The sequence below is a fragment of the Schistocerca nitens genome, chromosome 7 (assembly GCF_023898315.1).
Source record: "Schistocerca nitens isolate TAMUIC-IGC-003100 chromosome 7, iqSchNite1.1, whole genome shotgun sequence".
NCBI lineage: Eukaryota > Metazoa > Arthropoda > Insecta > Orthoptera > Acrididae > Schistocerca > Schistocerca nitens.
The window spans coordinates 616789494-616807348 of record NC_064620.1 but is presented as its reverse complement, the minus strand read 5'-3'; the positions used below and the strand labels follow the sequence as shown (position 1 = coordinate 616807348).

Genomic DNA, 17855 nt, shown 5'->3' with positions numbered 1-17855 from the left:
ACACCTCAGAAAAGTTGGAGAAGTGACCTAATTCCCCATACCCACCCTTTATGTTCTCCTCTATAATATCTTGACAGCAATATCTTGCTCACAATACATTCGAAAATCTTACGCTTTATTTTGAATACGTTGGACGGCCAAGTTTGATCTAAGAGGTGTCAGGTCACAATCATGACTTCTCATCAGTAAAGTTGTAAATCAGCAAGAATGTTCCGAAGCGGTTACACATTCATCTCCTCCTATGCATTCAGGTCCATACTAATACTTGTTATTTGAGAACTTGTGATAGTTCAGTGAAGTGATAAGTGAATTACATCTCCCTTTGTTGAAGAACAATACCTTAATAGGCATTATCTTCAAACAAATGTCACACATGGGCTGGAGGTCCTATGAGATAGAAAAGCCATCCTAAAACTTATAAAAGCTATTATATTCAATACTTTTGAGTTCTGCCTGGGCTTTTGGTGCCAATAAACCATCCTTTCTACATCTACACATACATCGATACTCTTACGCATGCGCCATACCACTACTAGTTATTTTCGTTCTTGTTCCACTTGCAAATAGAATGACGCAAAAGTAGCTGTCTATATGCCTTCATAGGATTTCTAATTTCTCGTATCTTATGATTGTGGTCCTTTCACACAATGTATGGTGGAGGCAACGGAATCATTCTGCAGTCAGCTTCAAATCCCGGTTCTCTTAATTTTCTCAATAGTGTTCCTCAAAAAGAATCCCTCCAGGCATTCCTATTTGAGTTCCAAAGCATCTCCGTTACACTTGTGTTTTGTTTGAACCTACCAATAACAAATGTAGGACCCTGCCTGCAAATTTCTTCAATAATGTCTTCCTTTAATCCGATCTGGTAAAGATTCCAAACACTAAAGTAGTAGTTAAGAATAGGTCACACTAGCATCCTATAGGCGGTCACCTTTACAGATGAACCACGAACCTCACTTTCCTAAAATTCCCCCAATACACCGAAGGCAACCATTCATCTTTCCTACCACAATTCTCACATGCTCGTTCCCCCCTGCTGGCCCAGGGTTAGAATAGGCCTGAGGTGTTCCTGCTTGTCGTAAGAGGCAACTAAAAGGAGTCTCACACATTTCGGCCTTTATGTGATGGTCTCCTGTAGGGTTTGACCTCCATTTTTCAAAATTTTCCCCAAGAGCAAGCCAATTGGGAAAGGTGCCTTACAATGTGCATAGTGTCTGTCATGCACTGAGACCTCTCGCATCCTTCGTCAATGTGGATCTGCAATTCTGCTAGTTCTCCAGCTGTTGGATGAGGTCACCCTCCTGGGTGCATTTTCCTCCATCCTCTGTGCAGTATCACTTTCTGTGCTGTTGATATCCAACACAGTAGCCAGTCTGTTGTGGTGGCGCCACTATGTACCCTGTTGGTTGTAGATGCATGACCACACAGGGATTGCTCTGCAGATGCCTGCACTGTTAACTCCCCACGTATGCCAAGGAGTAGATGCCCATCACATCACACTGGAGCATTGGGACTCCTAGCAATGGCAGTCCTGCCAGGTGCCCTTTGCTGCAGCTGGGTGGCACCCATGGGGAGGGCCCCTGGTCAGAGTATGTGGCATCAGGATGGATGACACACCATGAAGCATAGTACATCATCTTTTGCTGGTGGTCAGACACCAGCAGTCTCTAAGCGGCCAAGGTCTAACTTTAATGCTAAGAAATATGACCCCAAATTGTCCCCCACCCCCTCCCCTGACCACACTGTGGGAGGATTGCCAGGTAAGGATGGCAGCGAAGGTTATTCAGCCTGGTCCTTGTATGTACAAAAGTTGATGGGGAATCTTTCTTGTCAGTTTTTTGTGAGGCATTTAGAGAACAAGTTTGGGGAGTTGGAGGGCTTGTCCAAAATGCGGTCAGGGTCGGTCTTGATCAAAACAGCATCCCCTGCCCAGTCACGAGCACTACTCGCCTGTGACAGACTGGGGGATGTTTCTGTTTCCATCGTGCCTCATAAGAGCTTAAATATGGTCCAGGGACCTTTGTTTGCAGTCTGACAATGAGCTGCACACCAATTTAGAGTGGCAACGTGTCCATTTTGTCTGGCACAACCAACGGGGTTCGAGCGATAATCAGGTTGCCACTGGTGCCTTGATCTTGGCCTACAAGGGAGACACATTACCCGAGAAGATCAGGGTGATGGTCTACAGCTGTGACGTAAAGCCATATATTCCTCCCCCGATGCAGTGCTTTAAGTGCTGGAAGTTCGGCCATATGTCTTCCCGCTGTACTTCCAGTACCACCTGTCGGGATTGTGGACATCCATCACATCCCAATACTCCCTGTGCCCCACCTCTCATCTATGTCAGTTATGGAGAACACCATTCGCCTTGCTCGGCAGACAGCAGGATTCTCCAGAAAGAAAGAAAAATAGTGGAATACAAGACCCTGGACCAACTAGTCTACACTGAGGCTAAGAGAAAATATTAGAGGCTACATCCAGTGCATATGACGTCAACCTAAGCCCCCGCCACCCATCAGGGACGTCAGTCCCCACTTCGCAGCCACACAGCCAGAGAAGCATAAGTCTTCTTCGGCTCCTCTCACCAGGAAGGGATCCCTTGGGTCAATCCCTTCCCAGGTTCCTACCAGTGGCAAAGCTGACACCCGCCAGTGGCAGAAGCAATCACAGGAAGCTGGTCGTAGGGATTTGCAGTCCTCCTCAGTCTCTGAGACTGAATCAGTGAAGCTCTCCCAGCCGGACAAACCTAAGGAACAGCAAGAGAAACCTAAAAAGGAAAAGACCCCCAAGAACCAAGGCACTGCAGTGGGACCCACACCACCACTAGCTACCAGCTCTGTGTCTTGAGGATGAAGTGGAGATTCTGGTGTCTGCCGAGGACCTAGATCTCGCTGGACCCTCAGACACAATGGATGTCAATCGCACGGGTACTCATCTGGTGGCAGTAGGGGACCCTGAGACGTAGAATGCCTCATCGAGTGTTCCATGCCTTCCCAGTCTCACGATCACGTAATCCTGTAGTGGAATTGTGGTGGTTTTTTTTTTACACCACCTGGCTGAGCTATGGCAACTGTTAAGCTTTACACTTGCTTTCTGCATTACCCTCCAGAAAACCTGGTTCCCGGCAATGTGGACCCCGGCCCTCTGTGGCTACAAGGGATATTGCAGGAACTGTAGTGACTAAAATAGTGTGTCAGGTGGAGTTTGTGACTATTTCCTGAACCCAGTATGTAGTGAACCTGTGCCCCTTCAAACACCTCTTGAAGCGGTGGCTGTCAGGATAATCTTCCTCCTGATGGTGCAGTACCTCTGAACGTATTGGCCACACTGATTGATCAACTCCCTAAACCTTTCTTACATTTGGGAGATTTTAATGCACATAACCCCTTGTAGGGTAGCGTCATGCTTACTGGCCGAGGTAGGGAAGTCGAAAATTTACTGTCACAACTCGACCTCTGCCTCTTAAAATACAGGTGCCCCCACACATTTCAGTGTGGCACATGGCACATATTCAGCCATTGATCTCTCAGTTTACAGTCCTGGCCTTCCCACATCTATCCATTGGAGAGCACATGATGACCTGTGTGGTAGTGACCACTTCACAATTTTCCTGTCACTCCCCTGGCATCATGCCCACGGACACCTACCCAGATGGGCTTTAAACAAGGCAGACTGGGAAGCATTCACCTCCGCTGTCACCTCTGAATCTCCCCCACATGGTGCCACTGATGTTGTCGTTGAGCAGGTCACTACAACGATCATTTCTATGGTGGAAACGCAATCCCTTGTTTTTTAGGGTGCTCTGGCAAAAGACAGTCCCTTGGTGGTTGCCAGAAGTTGCTGAGGCAATTAAAAAGCGTCGGTGAGCTCTACAGTGACATAAGCAGCACCCTTCCCTAGAGCCTTTAAGCGGCTCTGTGCCCGCATTCGCCACCTTATAAAATGACGAAAACAGGAGTGTTAGGAGAGGTACATGTCGACCATTGGGTGTCATACGTCACCTTCCCAAGTCTGGACAAAGATCAGATGTCTTTTTGGGTACCAGACCCCAGCAGGCGTCCCTGGCATTAACATCAATGGTGTGTTATCTACCAACACTAACATGATTGCCGAACACTTTGCTGAGCACTATGCACTATGCTTGAACATCTGCGTCGGAGAACCACCCCCCAGCCACTTGTACCCTCAAATGGCAGATGAAAAGGAAAGTCCTCTTGTTCACTACATGCCAAGTGAGCCCTATAACGCCCCATTTACAGAGTAGGAGCTCCTCAGTGGCCTTGCATATTGCCCCGACACAGCTCCTGGGCTGGATCGGATCCACAGTCAGATGATTCAACATCTCTCGTCTGACTACAAGCGACATCTCCTCATCATCCTTCAACTGGATCTGGTGCGATGGAGTCTTTCTATCGCAATGGCAGAAGAGCACCATCATTCCAGTGCTCAAACCTGGTCAAAACCTGCTTGTGTGGATAGCTACCGACCCATCAGCCTCCTCATCTTTCTTTGTAAGCTGCTGGAACGTATGGTGTGTCTGCGGTTGGGTTGGGTCCTGGAGTCACGTGGCCTACTGGCTACATGTAAGGGTGACTTCTGCCAGGGTCACTCTACCACTGATAACCTTGTGTCCCTTGAGTCTGCCATCCAAACAGCCTTTCCCAGACGTCAACATCTGGTTGCCATCTTTTTTGACTTACGTAAAGCATATGACATGACCTGGCGACATCATATCCTTGCCACATTGTATGAGTGGGGTCTTCGGGGCCCACTCCCGATTTTTATCCAAAATGTCCTGTCACTCCGTATTTTCTGTGTCCAAGTTCCCCCATATACAGGAGAATGGCGTTCTGCAGGGCTCCATATTGAGTCTCTCTCTATTTTTAGTGGCTATGAACAGTCTAGCAGCAGCTGTAGGTCTGTCGGTGTCAGCTTCTCTGTATGCAGATGATTTCTGCACTTCGTACCGCTCCTCCAGTACTGGTGTTGCTGAGCAGCGCCTACAGAGAGCCATTCACAAGGTACAGTCATGGGCTCTAGCCCACGACTTCCAGTTTTCAGTTGCGAAGTCGTGTGTCATGCATTTCTCTCGGCATCGTGTAATATACTGATTATTCCTTGCTACTGTAGTGTTATCTTGAAGCTGTGAGAAAGGAGGACAGGCACTCCAAGGCGTGGAAGCAGAGACGATGCTGAGGGCAGACGAAACTAGGAGAGACATTGTTACATGAAGTAAACCGTAAGGGGGAGAGCCTTGCGAAAATGCAGACGCCCTCAGATGCTATTCCAGGGTTTTAGTTACTCTTCAAGGAATTAACATGTAGCTTCATATGTCGTTTAGACGCTGTGGTAGGTTGCCACTGTAGAACTTTGTAACCAAGAGTCACGTACTAGTGTATAAAGCCAGCTTTATACCAGCCCTGAGAACAGCAATGTCAGTAGGCTCACAAGGGTTAGAAAGTGAGTGAACACACCAAAAATTGTTGACCTAGCAGTCCCTACTCCAGGGAGCCCGAGGGGCAGGGCTAAATGACGTATAACAATAATGTTGCAAGCCTTATTTGGCAGAGCAGTTATGTTTAGCTTTCAGCTGAACAATGTTGATACCAAATACGGACTTAGTTAGTGCAATTGCATTAACATCCCTGCCTTATGAGGAGTAGAGGGGACCTAACTAAACCATGATTGGCAGGCGCCTGCAAGAGACCTGCAGGATTGGCTGAGTGACTTTAAGTGGGAAAAACAGTGCCCACACGCGACTCTTTAAAACCCCTAGATTCTGCATTTTGGCAGAGTTCTCAGTAAGACGATCTGGGCGCCGAATCCGCGTCCGTCAACTCCAGCCTCGGTCCAGCTCCGCGTAATTCTGCTCTCTCACTTGTAGTGCATAAGTGAACAGTTTCACATTCAGTATGTTTTGTTTTGAAACTAAGTTGTTGCCTTAAGATGCTGCTAGTGTTTGCTACTGTGGTTAGCATCCACTCCTGGGACTTCTGCTCTGGTTTATCTTGTAACAGTGTTATTCGTGCTTTTTATAACCCTAGAATTAGCCTCCAGTGTATTAGTTAGTCCTGTCTGGAATAAACAACCATTTCAAAACCCTGTTTGTCCAAGAGTCTCCACAACGAGATCCCTACCGAGTCTCACCACCTGCATTTCTAGCAAATGCCTGTACCAGTGTTGGCTCAGATAGAAGAAAACAATCAAATGCCCTCACTGTGAATTGTCCTTCTGCCTTCTGCTCTGTACCACTTGGGAGTGCGGACTGACCAGTAACCCCTTTTCTCCCTCTCCCACCATGTCAGGACATGACAATCCACTCACTGTAATGGAGACATGTCAATTCTTAGGACTGGTTTTCAACACTCGATTGACTTGGCTACCTCACCTTTGTCAGCTTAAGCGGAAGTGCTGGCAGCACCTCAATGCCCTCCGCTGCCTGAGCAACACCAACTGGGGTGCAGATCGCTCTACGCTGCTGCAGCTCTACAGAGCCCTTGTTCAATCCTGCCTTGACTATGGGAGTCTGGTTTACTGTTCGGCTGCACCCTCAGCATTGCGTTTACTCGACCCATTGCACCACTGTTGCGTTCGGCTAACGACAGGAGCTTTTGGAACGAGTCTGGTGACCAGTGTCCTGGAGGAGGCCGGAGTCCCTCCATGTCCTGCATCGGTGACCCAGGTCAGGCCTTATGATTGCTGTTCGCGTCCAGTGCCTTCTGTCTGAAATGGAGTCCTTCCCATTATCACCTGTCCTGTCCTTGACGTCCAGTCACATACACCTCCATCGTGTACACCTGGGCAGCAGATTCTTCTGGACCTTTTGCATGGCCCTAAGGACTCTGTTAACCCTGGCGACTCTCCACTATCACTTCCTCTCGATTCTTGACATGTACCAGGGCCATGAGGTGGTTTGCACCGACGGCTTGATGGCTAATGGTCATATAGGCTTTGGGTATGTTCATGGAGGATGTATTGAACAGCACTCCTTGCCAGATGGCTGCAGTGTTTTCACTGCAGAGCTGGCGGCTATATCTCGTGCTCTTGAGCACATCTGCCCATTCCCTGGCGAGTCATTTCTCCTGTGTACTGACTCCTTGAGCAGCCTGTAAGCTGTTGACCTGTGCCACTCTCACCAGCCATTGGTAGTGTCCATTCAAGAGTCCATCTATGCCCTGGAATGGTCCCATCGTTCAGTGGTGTTTGTGTGAACCCCAGGACACCTTGGAATCCCAGGCAACGACCTTGCCGACAGGCTGGCCAAACATGCTACACGGAAACCGCTTCTGGGGATAGGTATCTCTGAAACTGACCTGCGTTCTGTTGTACGCCACAGGGTTTCTCAGCTTTGGCATAACAGTACACACAACAAACTGCATGTCATTAAGGAGAATACGAATGTGTAGAAGTCTTCCATGTGGTCCTCTCGCAGGGAATCAGTTGTCCTCTGCCAGCTCCACATTGGCCATACGTGGTTAATGCAGGGTTACCTCCTCCGTCGTGAGGACCCACCTCTGTGTCGCTGTGGCTCACAAATGACGGTCGTCCATCTCTTGCTGCACTGCCCACTTTTATCTGCTCTGCAGCAGACTTTTAACTTATCCAGCACCCTACCTTCAGTGTTGGGTGACAATGCCTCAACAGCAGCTTTAGTTTTACTTTTTATTTGTGAGGGTGGGTTTTATCATTTGATTTCAGTTTTAGCATATGTCCTTTGTCCCTCTGTGTCCTCCGTCCTAGTGCATGTAGGGTGGAGGTTTTAATGTGTTGCAGAGTGGCTGGCTTCTCCTTTTTATTCTCATGGTCAGCCATGGTAATCTGCTCTCTTGTTTTGATCTCTTCTACATGTTTCTTGTGTGTATCTGTTGTTTTCTTGTCCGATTTTGTCCATTTTAGTGTTTGTTGCCCTTCTGTCATTCTTGTACTTTTCTCCTTTCTTCCAGCTGTGTTTTGTATGTCTGTATTATTTTACTCCCACCTTTGTGGAATTATTTTAATCAGAATGAGGGACCGATGACCTACCAGTTTAGTCCCTCTCTCCCTCTTTTACACCAACCAACCTCACATGCTCATTTGATTTCATATCGCTTTGCATCATTATGCCCAGATATTTCAGTGATGTGGCTCTGTCAAGCAGGATACTGCTAATGCTGCATCCAAACACTACAGGTTTGTTTTTCCTACTCATCTTCATTAACTTACTTTTTTTCTACATTTAGAGCTAGTGTCATTCATCACACCGACTAGAAATTTTGTCTAAGTCAGCTTGTTTCTTCCTACAGTCACTCAACTTCAACACCTTATCATACACCACAGCATCATCAGCAAACAACTGCAGATTGCTGGCCAGCCTGTCCACCAAATCATTTATGTATATCACTGTTCCCTGAGGCACTCCTGACGATACCCTTGTCTCTGATGTACATTCACCATCAAGGACAACATACTGGTTTCTATAACTTAAGGAGTCTTCGAGTCACTCACTGAACTTATTCCATATGCTTGTACCTTCTTTAACAGTCCTTCCATGTTATGTTGATCATATTTGTTAAACCAACAATGATGATTCAAGACAGAAACTACTGATAAATATTAAAAATAGTTAATATGATAGCTTTTGGAGGATTTAAGATGTCTCTTCTTGTTGCTTTGAGAGATTTGGAGTACTGCTTGCAGAAAGTGCTATGAAATAGTAAATGGCACTCAAAAGGTTTATAAAACATTCTTATGTTATTAAAAAGTCACATTATTTATTTTAAAGTGGATTTGGAAATGTAGTCAAGTTTTAAATAACCATGTTTCTTTTGTGATGAACAGTTTGGCATCTATAAGGTAATAATTCCATCTCAGCAAAAAGAATAGTATATGTCTGTCTCTACAGTAGTACAAGAAGCATTATGTGCCACATAACTAATTTTTTGTGCTGTTTCTTTTCCAGGCTCTAAAGGGAATGGCAGCTACTTTCAGGGTGACGTCATCCCACATAGTGAAGACTGCTGCCGAACGCCGACTTCCAAACACCGATTCAGTCCTCACGATGCTCAAGTGGTTAGAGCGCCACTTGAGTGGGAGAGAGCCTCGACAGGATGCAAATGGTGGCCCCTACAGGCGCCCTTCCAAAAGTAAGGGATCTCGATTAAGTGTTACAAGTGAAATGTCATATACACCACATTCCGTGTCACCAGAACCTCAGTCACCAGCAGTCTCTAATTAGGTGGTCAGTCCATCTCTGCCTGTCTGTCTGCTATGTAGGGAAGTTCATCACTTGTGTATGTCACTTTTTTTCTCGAGTTTGAATATGGGGTTACCAGTAGTGTATGTTCCCATATTTGTTTATTTGTCTCTAATTACGATTTATTGAGAAAGACATAGTTAGAGGATAGAGAGATTGTTCCCCGTGTAACATGTTGTAAGATAACAAATGTCTACTACTGTACCTACAGAAGTTTTTATGCATTTTGGTGCACAAATATGTGACAACGTGTAAGAGTATCTGGTAAGAAATGATACAAGTGGTTTCCTAATTGTTTACAAAAATATTTTTCATACATAATTCTTCAAACAGTGTGTATAAAAGGAAAGCAAAAGATGTCATGAGAATGCCTTCTGTGTCTTTTATTCTTACGGAATACTTATTTAGTGTTCTTTTCGTACTTGGATTCTGTCCTCTGTATTGTGTTCCTGAAGTTGCACACTAAATGGAATCAGATTTGTAGAGATTTTGCCTGAATGTTTACATTTTATTTTGTGGAAAGATTTATCTTTTGTATTTTACATATGAGATTAAAGCTGTAATTTGTTGAATTCAGTGATATATGTTTTTAGGCCGATTTTGTATGTATATTGGAAAAAGAATGTTTTTAACAAGAGATTTAATGTTATACAGTGTCTTCCTTTGCAACACCTACTCCAGTCACTGTTTTGTTGTTTCTTCCTCTTTATACCCATAATCTTGTATGTTGCATGTATGGAAATTAGGTTTTCATTTCTATGTGTATTTTGTGTGCTGCTCTTCATCACTTTCTCAGTGTCATGCAATCAGAAATTTTGTTGTTGCATTAGAGAGAAAATACCTGTAAGATGCCAGCAGTTCAATTTTAATATCATGTAGAAAGATTCTTTCAGATATTTTAATTGGAGACGACAGAGTGATGTTAGGGCAGATGTGGGTCAGTATGTAGCCACTAATTTGTCCAATGTTCAGTGCTTTGCATTAAGGGCTGACACCTTTGTAAATAGTCAGAGAAACTATCTTAAAATATGGTTTCTGTATTCTATTTTTTGTGTTTTTCTTTTTTAGTCTTTGTATTTCAACAGCCACATGTGTGATATATTGTCTGTGGTATGTTGTTAAAAGTATAATGTAATTATGGAAAGGGATGTCACATACATTGTAAAATATGGGACGCATTGAGTTGTTAAGTTTATCTTTTTTGTAGTAGAAATAATTGTTGGAGTAAGATCTATGTAATTATTTTTATTACAACCTTAAATCAACTTTCAGCTTTAAAATCTGAAGCTTTAATAAATATCTCAATATCAGTAACAGAGAAACTTATCGATAAGAAAGTCATTGAAGCATAAAAATGCATACGCATTTCCAATTTGAAACTAAACAGTTTTATTGTAGTAGATATTATATGTGATAAAGATAGTGAGCAGAGGCCAGTAAAGAAGCTTAGTTGTTTAATTCGTGATATTCACATTCTGTGGTCCATTGGGTATCTATATAGAACAGAGGTATATATTTTTATATACATTGGGTGGTATTTAAGTGTGCCAAAAGTGACTGTCACCAGTTTCACTTAGTGAGGACCCTGCATTTCTGTGTCACTGTGGTAAGTGGTGAAAACACAGAAGTGGAGCCAATGTGTTATATTTATTCAGATGAATTTTACAGTGGAAAATATCTAATCATACTTGTCATCTTTTATGGTGTTTCACCCTAAAATCCAATAATTTTTTTCCAATTGCTGTTGTGTCTACCATTTAGCTGATTAATGATTAATGCAGAGTTAAATTGCCACCACTCACATAACTATAAATACAGACTCTACACAAGCCTCCATTCCTCACAGCCTGAAATTTTTCTATTCCATTTATGAATTAAAATGCCTTTCATCAAACAGACAGTGTTACAAAGAACTCCATCAGTCACCCTACACATGATAATTGCGACAGCTTGAGGTTTCTGCCTCACGGAGCTGCAGGGAGTATTATATCTAATAAATGATGTGAAGTTGAACTATGTTGAAGACCAAAATGGTCTGAAACAGGAATCCAATTGTATCAGCCTGTCATAAATTGCAAGTTGAAAATTACATAATATTCTCAGCTAAGAGTAATGTGGCCATTTAGTCAACTGCTCATTTCTTATTTTGTTCATTATCATTGAGAATATTCCATGTTTTGAAAATTATATTAAATTTAAAATATTATACACATTTTTGGAGTTCTTATAGCCTCACAGAATTCTACATCTTGTTTGCGTCCTATAACAAAATGTTTGCACATTCCAGAACATCTCACAGAAGTAAAAATAAATAGGATATTGAATAAATTGTTATTATGGATTTCTGATCACTGCAGAAACTGTCTCATTTCACCTTTGAGATGAACATTCAGCAAGAGGAGGGAATAATGATGTTAACTTCCCAGCAAATCTCACATTCTTAGTCTAAAACTGCTATCAAACGCTACAATCTACTGACCACAGTAAGCTCATCAGAATAAACACTTGCCTTACACCGTTTATTATGCAAAAACATAAGAAGTGTGATTTAAAATTGTGTCTATTCATTGTGAATTATGAATAATGGCAAGCATTTTGTGACTGGAGGTTTGTGAAACATTTATGCGTATGGTATTGGTTTCATCCATTATATGGCAGTCTTTAGTATAAATATTAGCTCACTATTTCCTGTTTCTTGAGAGGAAAAAATTGGTCTTCCTCTGGTGTTGGTTCTTCCAAATGTCTTGTGCTATTTCCAAGGTTCCTATTTGGAACTGCTTTTCTGTTCGGAAAGGCAGTCTTGTGTAAGCCTAAGTGAATCTCTTTTTTTTTAGTATACAGATACTGTGAAGTGTTTGTTTGGAAACTAATCAAGGGCACCAGTGGCTTTTTTATAAATCCAGTATATTCTATTTTTATGTGTTAAGGAAATGTTGATATATTTTAGATGTTTATCATTGTATAAAGTAATTGTGACTTAGTTGACGCACAGTCATGAGAGTTGTTGCAGTTCCAAAATGGACTTTTTGTTGTTAATTTCTTTAAGGTAATGTTAGAAATTGTTTCAGACATTTCAGTGAGAGTTGTTAAAATGATATTTTTGTGATAAAATCTGTATTTTTTTCTTCCATGTTTGTGATTTAATTAGTTGTTCTGCCACAGCCAAAATAGATTTTGTTATTGTCCTGCTGTAACTATCACTGAGTAACCCAAAGTTAAGACCCTCCATACAGATCAGCTTTCCTTAGCAACATTGTTTCATACATGTATGGCTTTTTATAAAGGCTGTGACACGACATGAAATCTAGTATAAACATTTAAGTAATTCCCCTGCAGACAGGGGTCAAACACAAGCCATGGTGCTATTACTCGTGGAAAGGAAAGAAACAAAAAAAAGGTGATTTAATTTGTACACATTTACTGTATTTAAAGATAAAGCTCTTGATAGTGTAAGTAATTTTATTAAAGTTATATATGTTAAGTAAGCTCAGTATTGAAACAAAGATTCCCTTTACGTACTTTCTAAAAGTGTTTGTTGAACTTATTTTTATGACTGTTATACATATCAAGAAAATGTGACGCTAATGTTAAGTGAATGTCGTAGTTTAATTTAAATGTTAACACAAGTATATACGAGACGTGGAAATTTCAGGAAAATACTCTGTGCAGTTTTTTGTATCTGTCAGTGGACAAGATGAAAAACAAATAAAAATCCTATAACATTGATAATTTTTTTTAACAAAGAGCATGTGAATTTTCTTTCCATCAATCCCCAGTACTGTAATCAGGCATTAGTAAAATAGTCAGGGAAAGAAGAAAATCAAAAATTTTTAATAATGCATACCTGCTATCAATAAATGAATGGTGATCTGTTTTGCTATTACGTTTGAGCTTATAATGTTTGGAAATGGCACAGTCTTTCTTAAAGTACAGTTATAAAAAAGATAATTCTCTCACTTGCACTCTGATATTCATAAATAGGTACTTTCCATTTAATAATGAACACTTATTTTTTATTTTTATCTGTGTGTAACGATAATCCAAAACTGTCTGAATGTTTCTAATCAAACAATGGAAAATCCAGTATGGAATAATGACAATATTATGTCACCATATAGTGGAGATATTGAGTTGCAGACAGGCACAACAAAAAGACAGCTAAAAAAGTAAGTTATTGGCCAAAAGGCCTTTGAATGAGACAACATACACACAAACATTGATGCAAACATAACTCACACACAAATGACCACTGTCTCTGGCTGTTGAGCTATGAGCAACATCGCATGTTTGGAGAAGCAGTATGAGTGGTGGGGATAAGTAGGAGGAGTGTTAGCAGGGCTGGGGTTGGGGACGGTAAAGTGCCGCTTGTGGGTGCATGCAGGGATGAGGTATGGAGAGAATAGGGTGGCTGGGTGCAGTTGGGAGGTTAGGTGGGGGGGGGGGGGGGCAGGGGAGCAGAAAAGGAGAGAAGTAAGAAGACTGGAATAGGAAGCTGTGTAGTTCTGGAGTGGGAACAGGAAGGGGATAGGTGGGTGAAGGACAATGATTAATGAACGCTGAGGCCAGGAGGGTTATGGGAATGTAGGATATATTGCAGGGAGCGTTCCCACTTGTGCAGTTCAGAAAACCTGGTTGTAGTAGTAGGAAGGATCCAGATGGCACACACCATGAAGTAGTCATTGAAATGAAGAACATTGTGTTGGGTAGCATGCTCAGCAATTGGGTGGTCCTGCTGGTAGTCAATGCCATTCACTCACATGTCTCCTTCCCTGTTCCCACTCCAGCTCTACAAAGCTTTCTCTTCGATCAATTCACCCGTAGTCATTTTTGCTTCTCTATTCTCTCCCCCCCCCCTCCCCCCTCCCAACTCACCCCAACCCACTCATCCACCCTCTTTCCATGTGATCTTCGGACTGCACCTAGCTGTCCTACTGTCTCCCTACCTCGTCTCTGTATGCTCCCACAAACAGCACTTTACCATCCTTTCCTTCAGCCTGCTATTCCTCCCTCTCCCCACCCCAACCACCTGCAAATTTATACAAAGGTGAAACCAGTGATGGAGTTTTGCTGAATTCTTCTAAGTCCTCAGACTGAGCTGTAATGATTAAGTGGTTCTGTACCCCAACATAAGCATCAGTCACTAAATAAACTGAAAAGGAAAAGAAGGTCTGGCATTGAATATCTGGAGGTCACTCGAGACAGAGTACAAGCTGGGGTCGGGGCAGGAAAGTGGACCATCCTGACATTTGTCTTAACTGATTCGAGGAGACAACAGAGAACCTAAGCCAGCCGGTGCGGCTGAGCGGTTCTAGGTGCTTCAGTCTGGAACCATGCGACCACTACACTTGCAGGTTCAAATCCTGCCTCGGGCATGGATGTGTGTGATTCCCTTAGGTTAGTTAGGTTTAAGTAGTTCTAAGTTCTAGGGGACTGAGGAACTCAGATGTTAAGTCCCATAGTGCTCAGAGCCATTTGAACCATTTTGAACAGAGAACCTAATCTGGATATTCAGACAGGAACCTGAACTCCCATTTCTCTCAAAATGTAACTTCAGTGAACTGTGTATATGAGCAATGAAACAATCTACTGCACTGGATTGGGGCATTTAGAAGTTCTCTTATCCCCTTTCATCTTCTCGGGTGGGCACTACACTACCTTCTCACTCTGTTATTGGGCAAAATAGTGTCACATCTTGGCCAATACTGGGGAACGTAGCCAAATTTTCTCTTTCTTCTATGCCGTTCCTCACAATTATTTCAGTCAAATTATCAAGAAAATTTCCAAGTGGCTGCATTATTGAGGTAAATTTGATATTTTAATGTGTTGTGCTGGTTTTTATCCAGAGTATTTTGCAGTAGTTTGCCAACAAAATTCTTTTACCCCTTTCTACAAAAAAACTGTGAAGTGTATAACTTTCATTTTTAGATTTGGTCAGATACTTGCAAATCAATCTGTATTTTCTTTATATCTTCAGTAGAGTCAGAGCTCTTGAAATTTTATAAAACTTTCTGAAAAAATAGAGAAGTAAGAACCTACTGCTAGTTTTTACACAGTAGATCCCAAATGGTGGATCTTACGGAATATAATAGCTTTCACTGGTGTTTTGAAGACAATCTTATATACACCACTCCTGTAATTTCTACATGTAATTTTATATGGACATGACTTCTTAACAAGCTGTCCACCTAAGTGAGTGGACACCGCCAAACTGGTGAGTAACAGAGTTGACCACACGGTGCCAGAAAACACTGCCGAGAAGAAAATGGTCGATTTCAGTGGCTGCTTCATAACCCAGTCCATCAGGAGCCCCCCCCCTCCTCCCCCTCCCCACACCAAAGTATAAATATGGGAACTGTCCTCACGCCACATCCTTCTATCCTGCTGTCATCCTGGTCTCTGTCATACAGCCACCAAATATGTCACCATGCCTACCACTTCTCTTGTTCTACTCTAACATCCCTCTCTCCACAGCCTCTCTCTTCCCATCTGTGTCTAGTCCTCCAGCCCGCTGTGCACCACATGTGATTCCTTCTGTCTGCACCAGACCGATTGCACTGGTGCCACATTCCTTTCCAGTCTGCTTGCTGTCTCTGCTACTCAACTACCTTTGTTATTCTCCCTTTTCCTTTGTCTCCTTGCCCTCTACTCCCAGTGCAATACCTCACCGCAGCCAAACGGCACTGTCAACACAATTAAGTCAGTTGGGATACTGTAACAATGAACCTGTATATGTATTCCGTTAGTTCCATAGAAGGATTCTTCTGAAAGTCTAGCAATGTTTTCTATATCATTTATGTGCCTATTGGCAACTCTAAACCTCAACTATGTGACGAGTTGCTACCAGTGGTGGCTTTTGAGTATACAATCTGTGTGTTCACAAATTTTTAGACTTAGATAAATCTGGGAGTGTGAAATTAATAGCATCTGCTGCATAACAGATACGCCTTCCAGAAAATTTATACAGCTACCACCACTGCCAATAATAACAACAATGTTAGTAATATAATTTAATGATAATAATAATAAGAGGCATAACTCATCTGACAAAAGGAAGAATTCTATTTGGGGAATTTTGTTGATTTGTACATAATTAACTGCAGTTTAGGGCAGTAACAAAATAATGTGTAAGTTTTTGCAACTCTCCATTTTTAATATTTTTGTGCAAGTGGGGGTTTTCGCACATGTCCTCTTTTTTTTTGTTTTTTTGTTTTTTTAAGACAAATGTACAAGATCACTAACGAATGTATTTGTTCACAAATTTACTTCCAGGCTTAAAAATCTGATATTCTTACACTGGACCCACACATCAACTGGTGCTAACTATACACATCCTAGTTAAGTGTTCGCTTGTAGTCACACTTATTTGATTTCATCACTCTCAATTAAAGGATCTGTTCTCAGAGGCCCTAGTTCCTGGTGGCTAACTTACCCTGGTAATTTACTGTTCTGCTCCCAGAAAGGTATTCACTGTGCAGCAGAGTATGCGCTGATATGGAACTTCCTGGCAGATTAAATCTGTGTGCCGGACCGAGACTCAGACTCGGGACCTTTACCTTTCACAAGCTAGTGCTCTACTGACTGAGATACCAAAGCACAACTCGCGACCCATCCTCACAGCTTTACTTTTCTGTTGGCATTTAAAATAAATTCAACATAGTTCATGTTTACATTACACACAAAAGCTGATTCCCACACAGTAAACAACCAACTCCAAACACAAAGTGCCATTTGTGGAAATGATTAAATTCAAGTAGTTATGTCTTCCAACATGGTCACTTGAGTAGAAAACAAATGAGGCGCTGAGATCCATAAGAGCCATCGGTCCCACATTTAAGTGAATATCGGAGAAACTATGATGCAGCTTTTCGTGAATTTTCATACATAGAATGTGGGCCAACAGCACACACAAACCTGACTCACCACAAGATCATCAGATTTCACAATAGATTGAATAAATGCTACAATCTCACAATTGACAGTGATGTGCTTTAGGCTCTTTTGATTCTTGGCTCCTCAAATGGACTACTGCATGACAAAGTTCATAACTGAATATATTACAGCTCAATCAGAAACCCACAAAATGGGTTTACTGTCAGTTCTACTTTAACATATACTGACATCCAATAAAATTTTACTGTAGTGTATAGTGGGTGAATTAGCATATCTGAGAAGTGTGCTATCATCTGCATTTAGCACAATTTATTCTTAGTGAATGGGGATAAAAGTCTGCTGCAGTGTGCTACCACCTGGTGGTACTGACATAAATTTCTAGTTGAGAGGCACATTGTCAACTCTGGTTATCAATTCTTTGTTTGAAGTGAATCTTTGTCCACCAAGAAAAATTTTCAGTTTTGGGAAGAGACGGAAGTCTGACAGAGCCATATCAGGTGAATAAGGCAGGTGTGGCAACGATTCATACCTTAATTCGTGTAATTTTGCCATGGCAACGACACGTGTGCAGAGCCACACATCAAGAGTCGCGGCACGCATCTTGCAGATGACATCTGGCAAGCATGAGCAATTTCATGCACTTTCAATCGACGATACTTCATGACCATTTTGTGCAGTTTTGCAATGATTTCCAGAGTAGTGACATATCTTGGCTGACCACTGCGTGGATTGT

The 17855-nt window shown here is 42.3% G+C and overlaps 1 protein-coding gene across 3 annotated transcripts in view; it reads left to right on the top strand.

Moving 5' to 3' along the window:
* The window catches only part of LOC126195450 (uncharacterized), a 118214-nt gene extending 105549 nt beyond the window's left edge, over nt 1–12665 (top strand). For all 3 annotated transcript variants that reach the window (XM_049934079.1, XM_049934078.1, XM_049934077.1), the window contains one exon: nt 8939–12665. In XM_049934079.1, the coding sequence (XP_049790036.1) occupies nt 8939–9214 (276 nt within the window). In that variant the 3' untranslated portion in view covers nt 9215–12665. The remainder of the gene's footprint in view (nt 1–8938) is intronic.
* Nucleotides 12666–17855: the final 5190 nt, after the last annotated feature.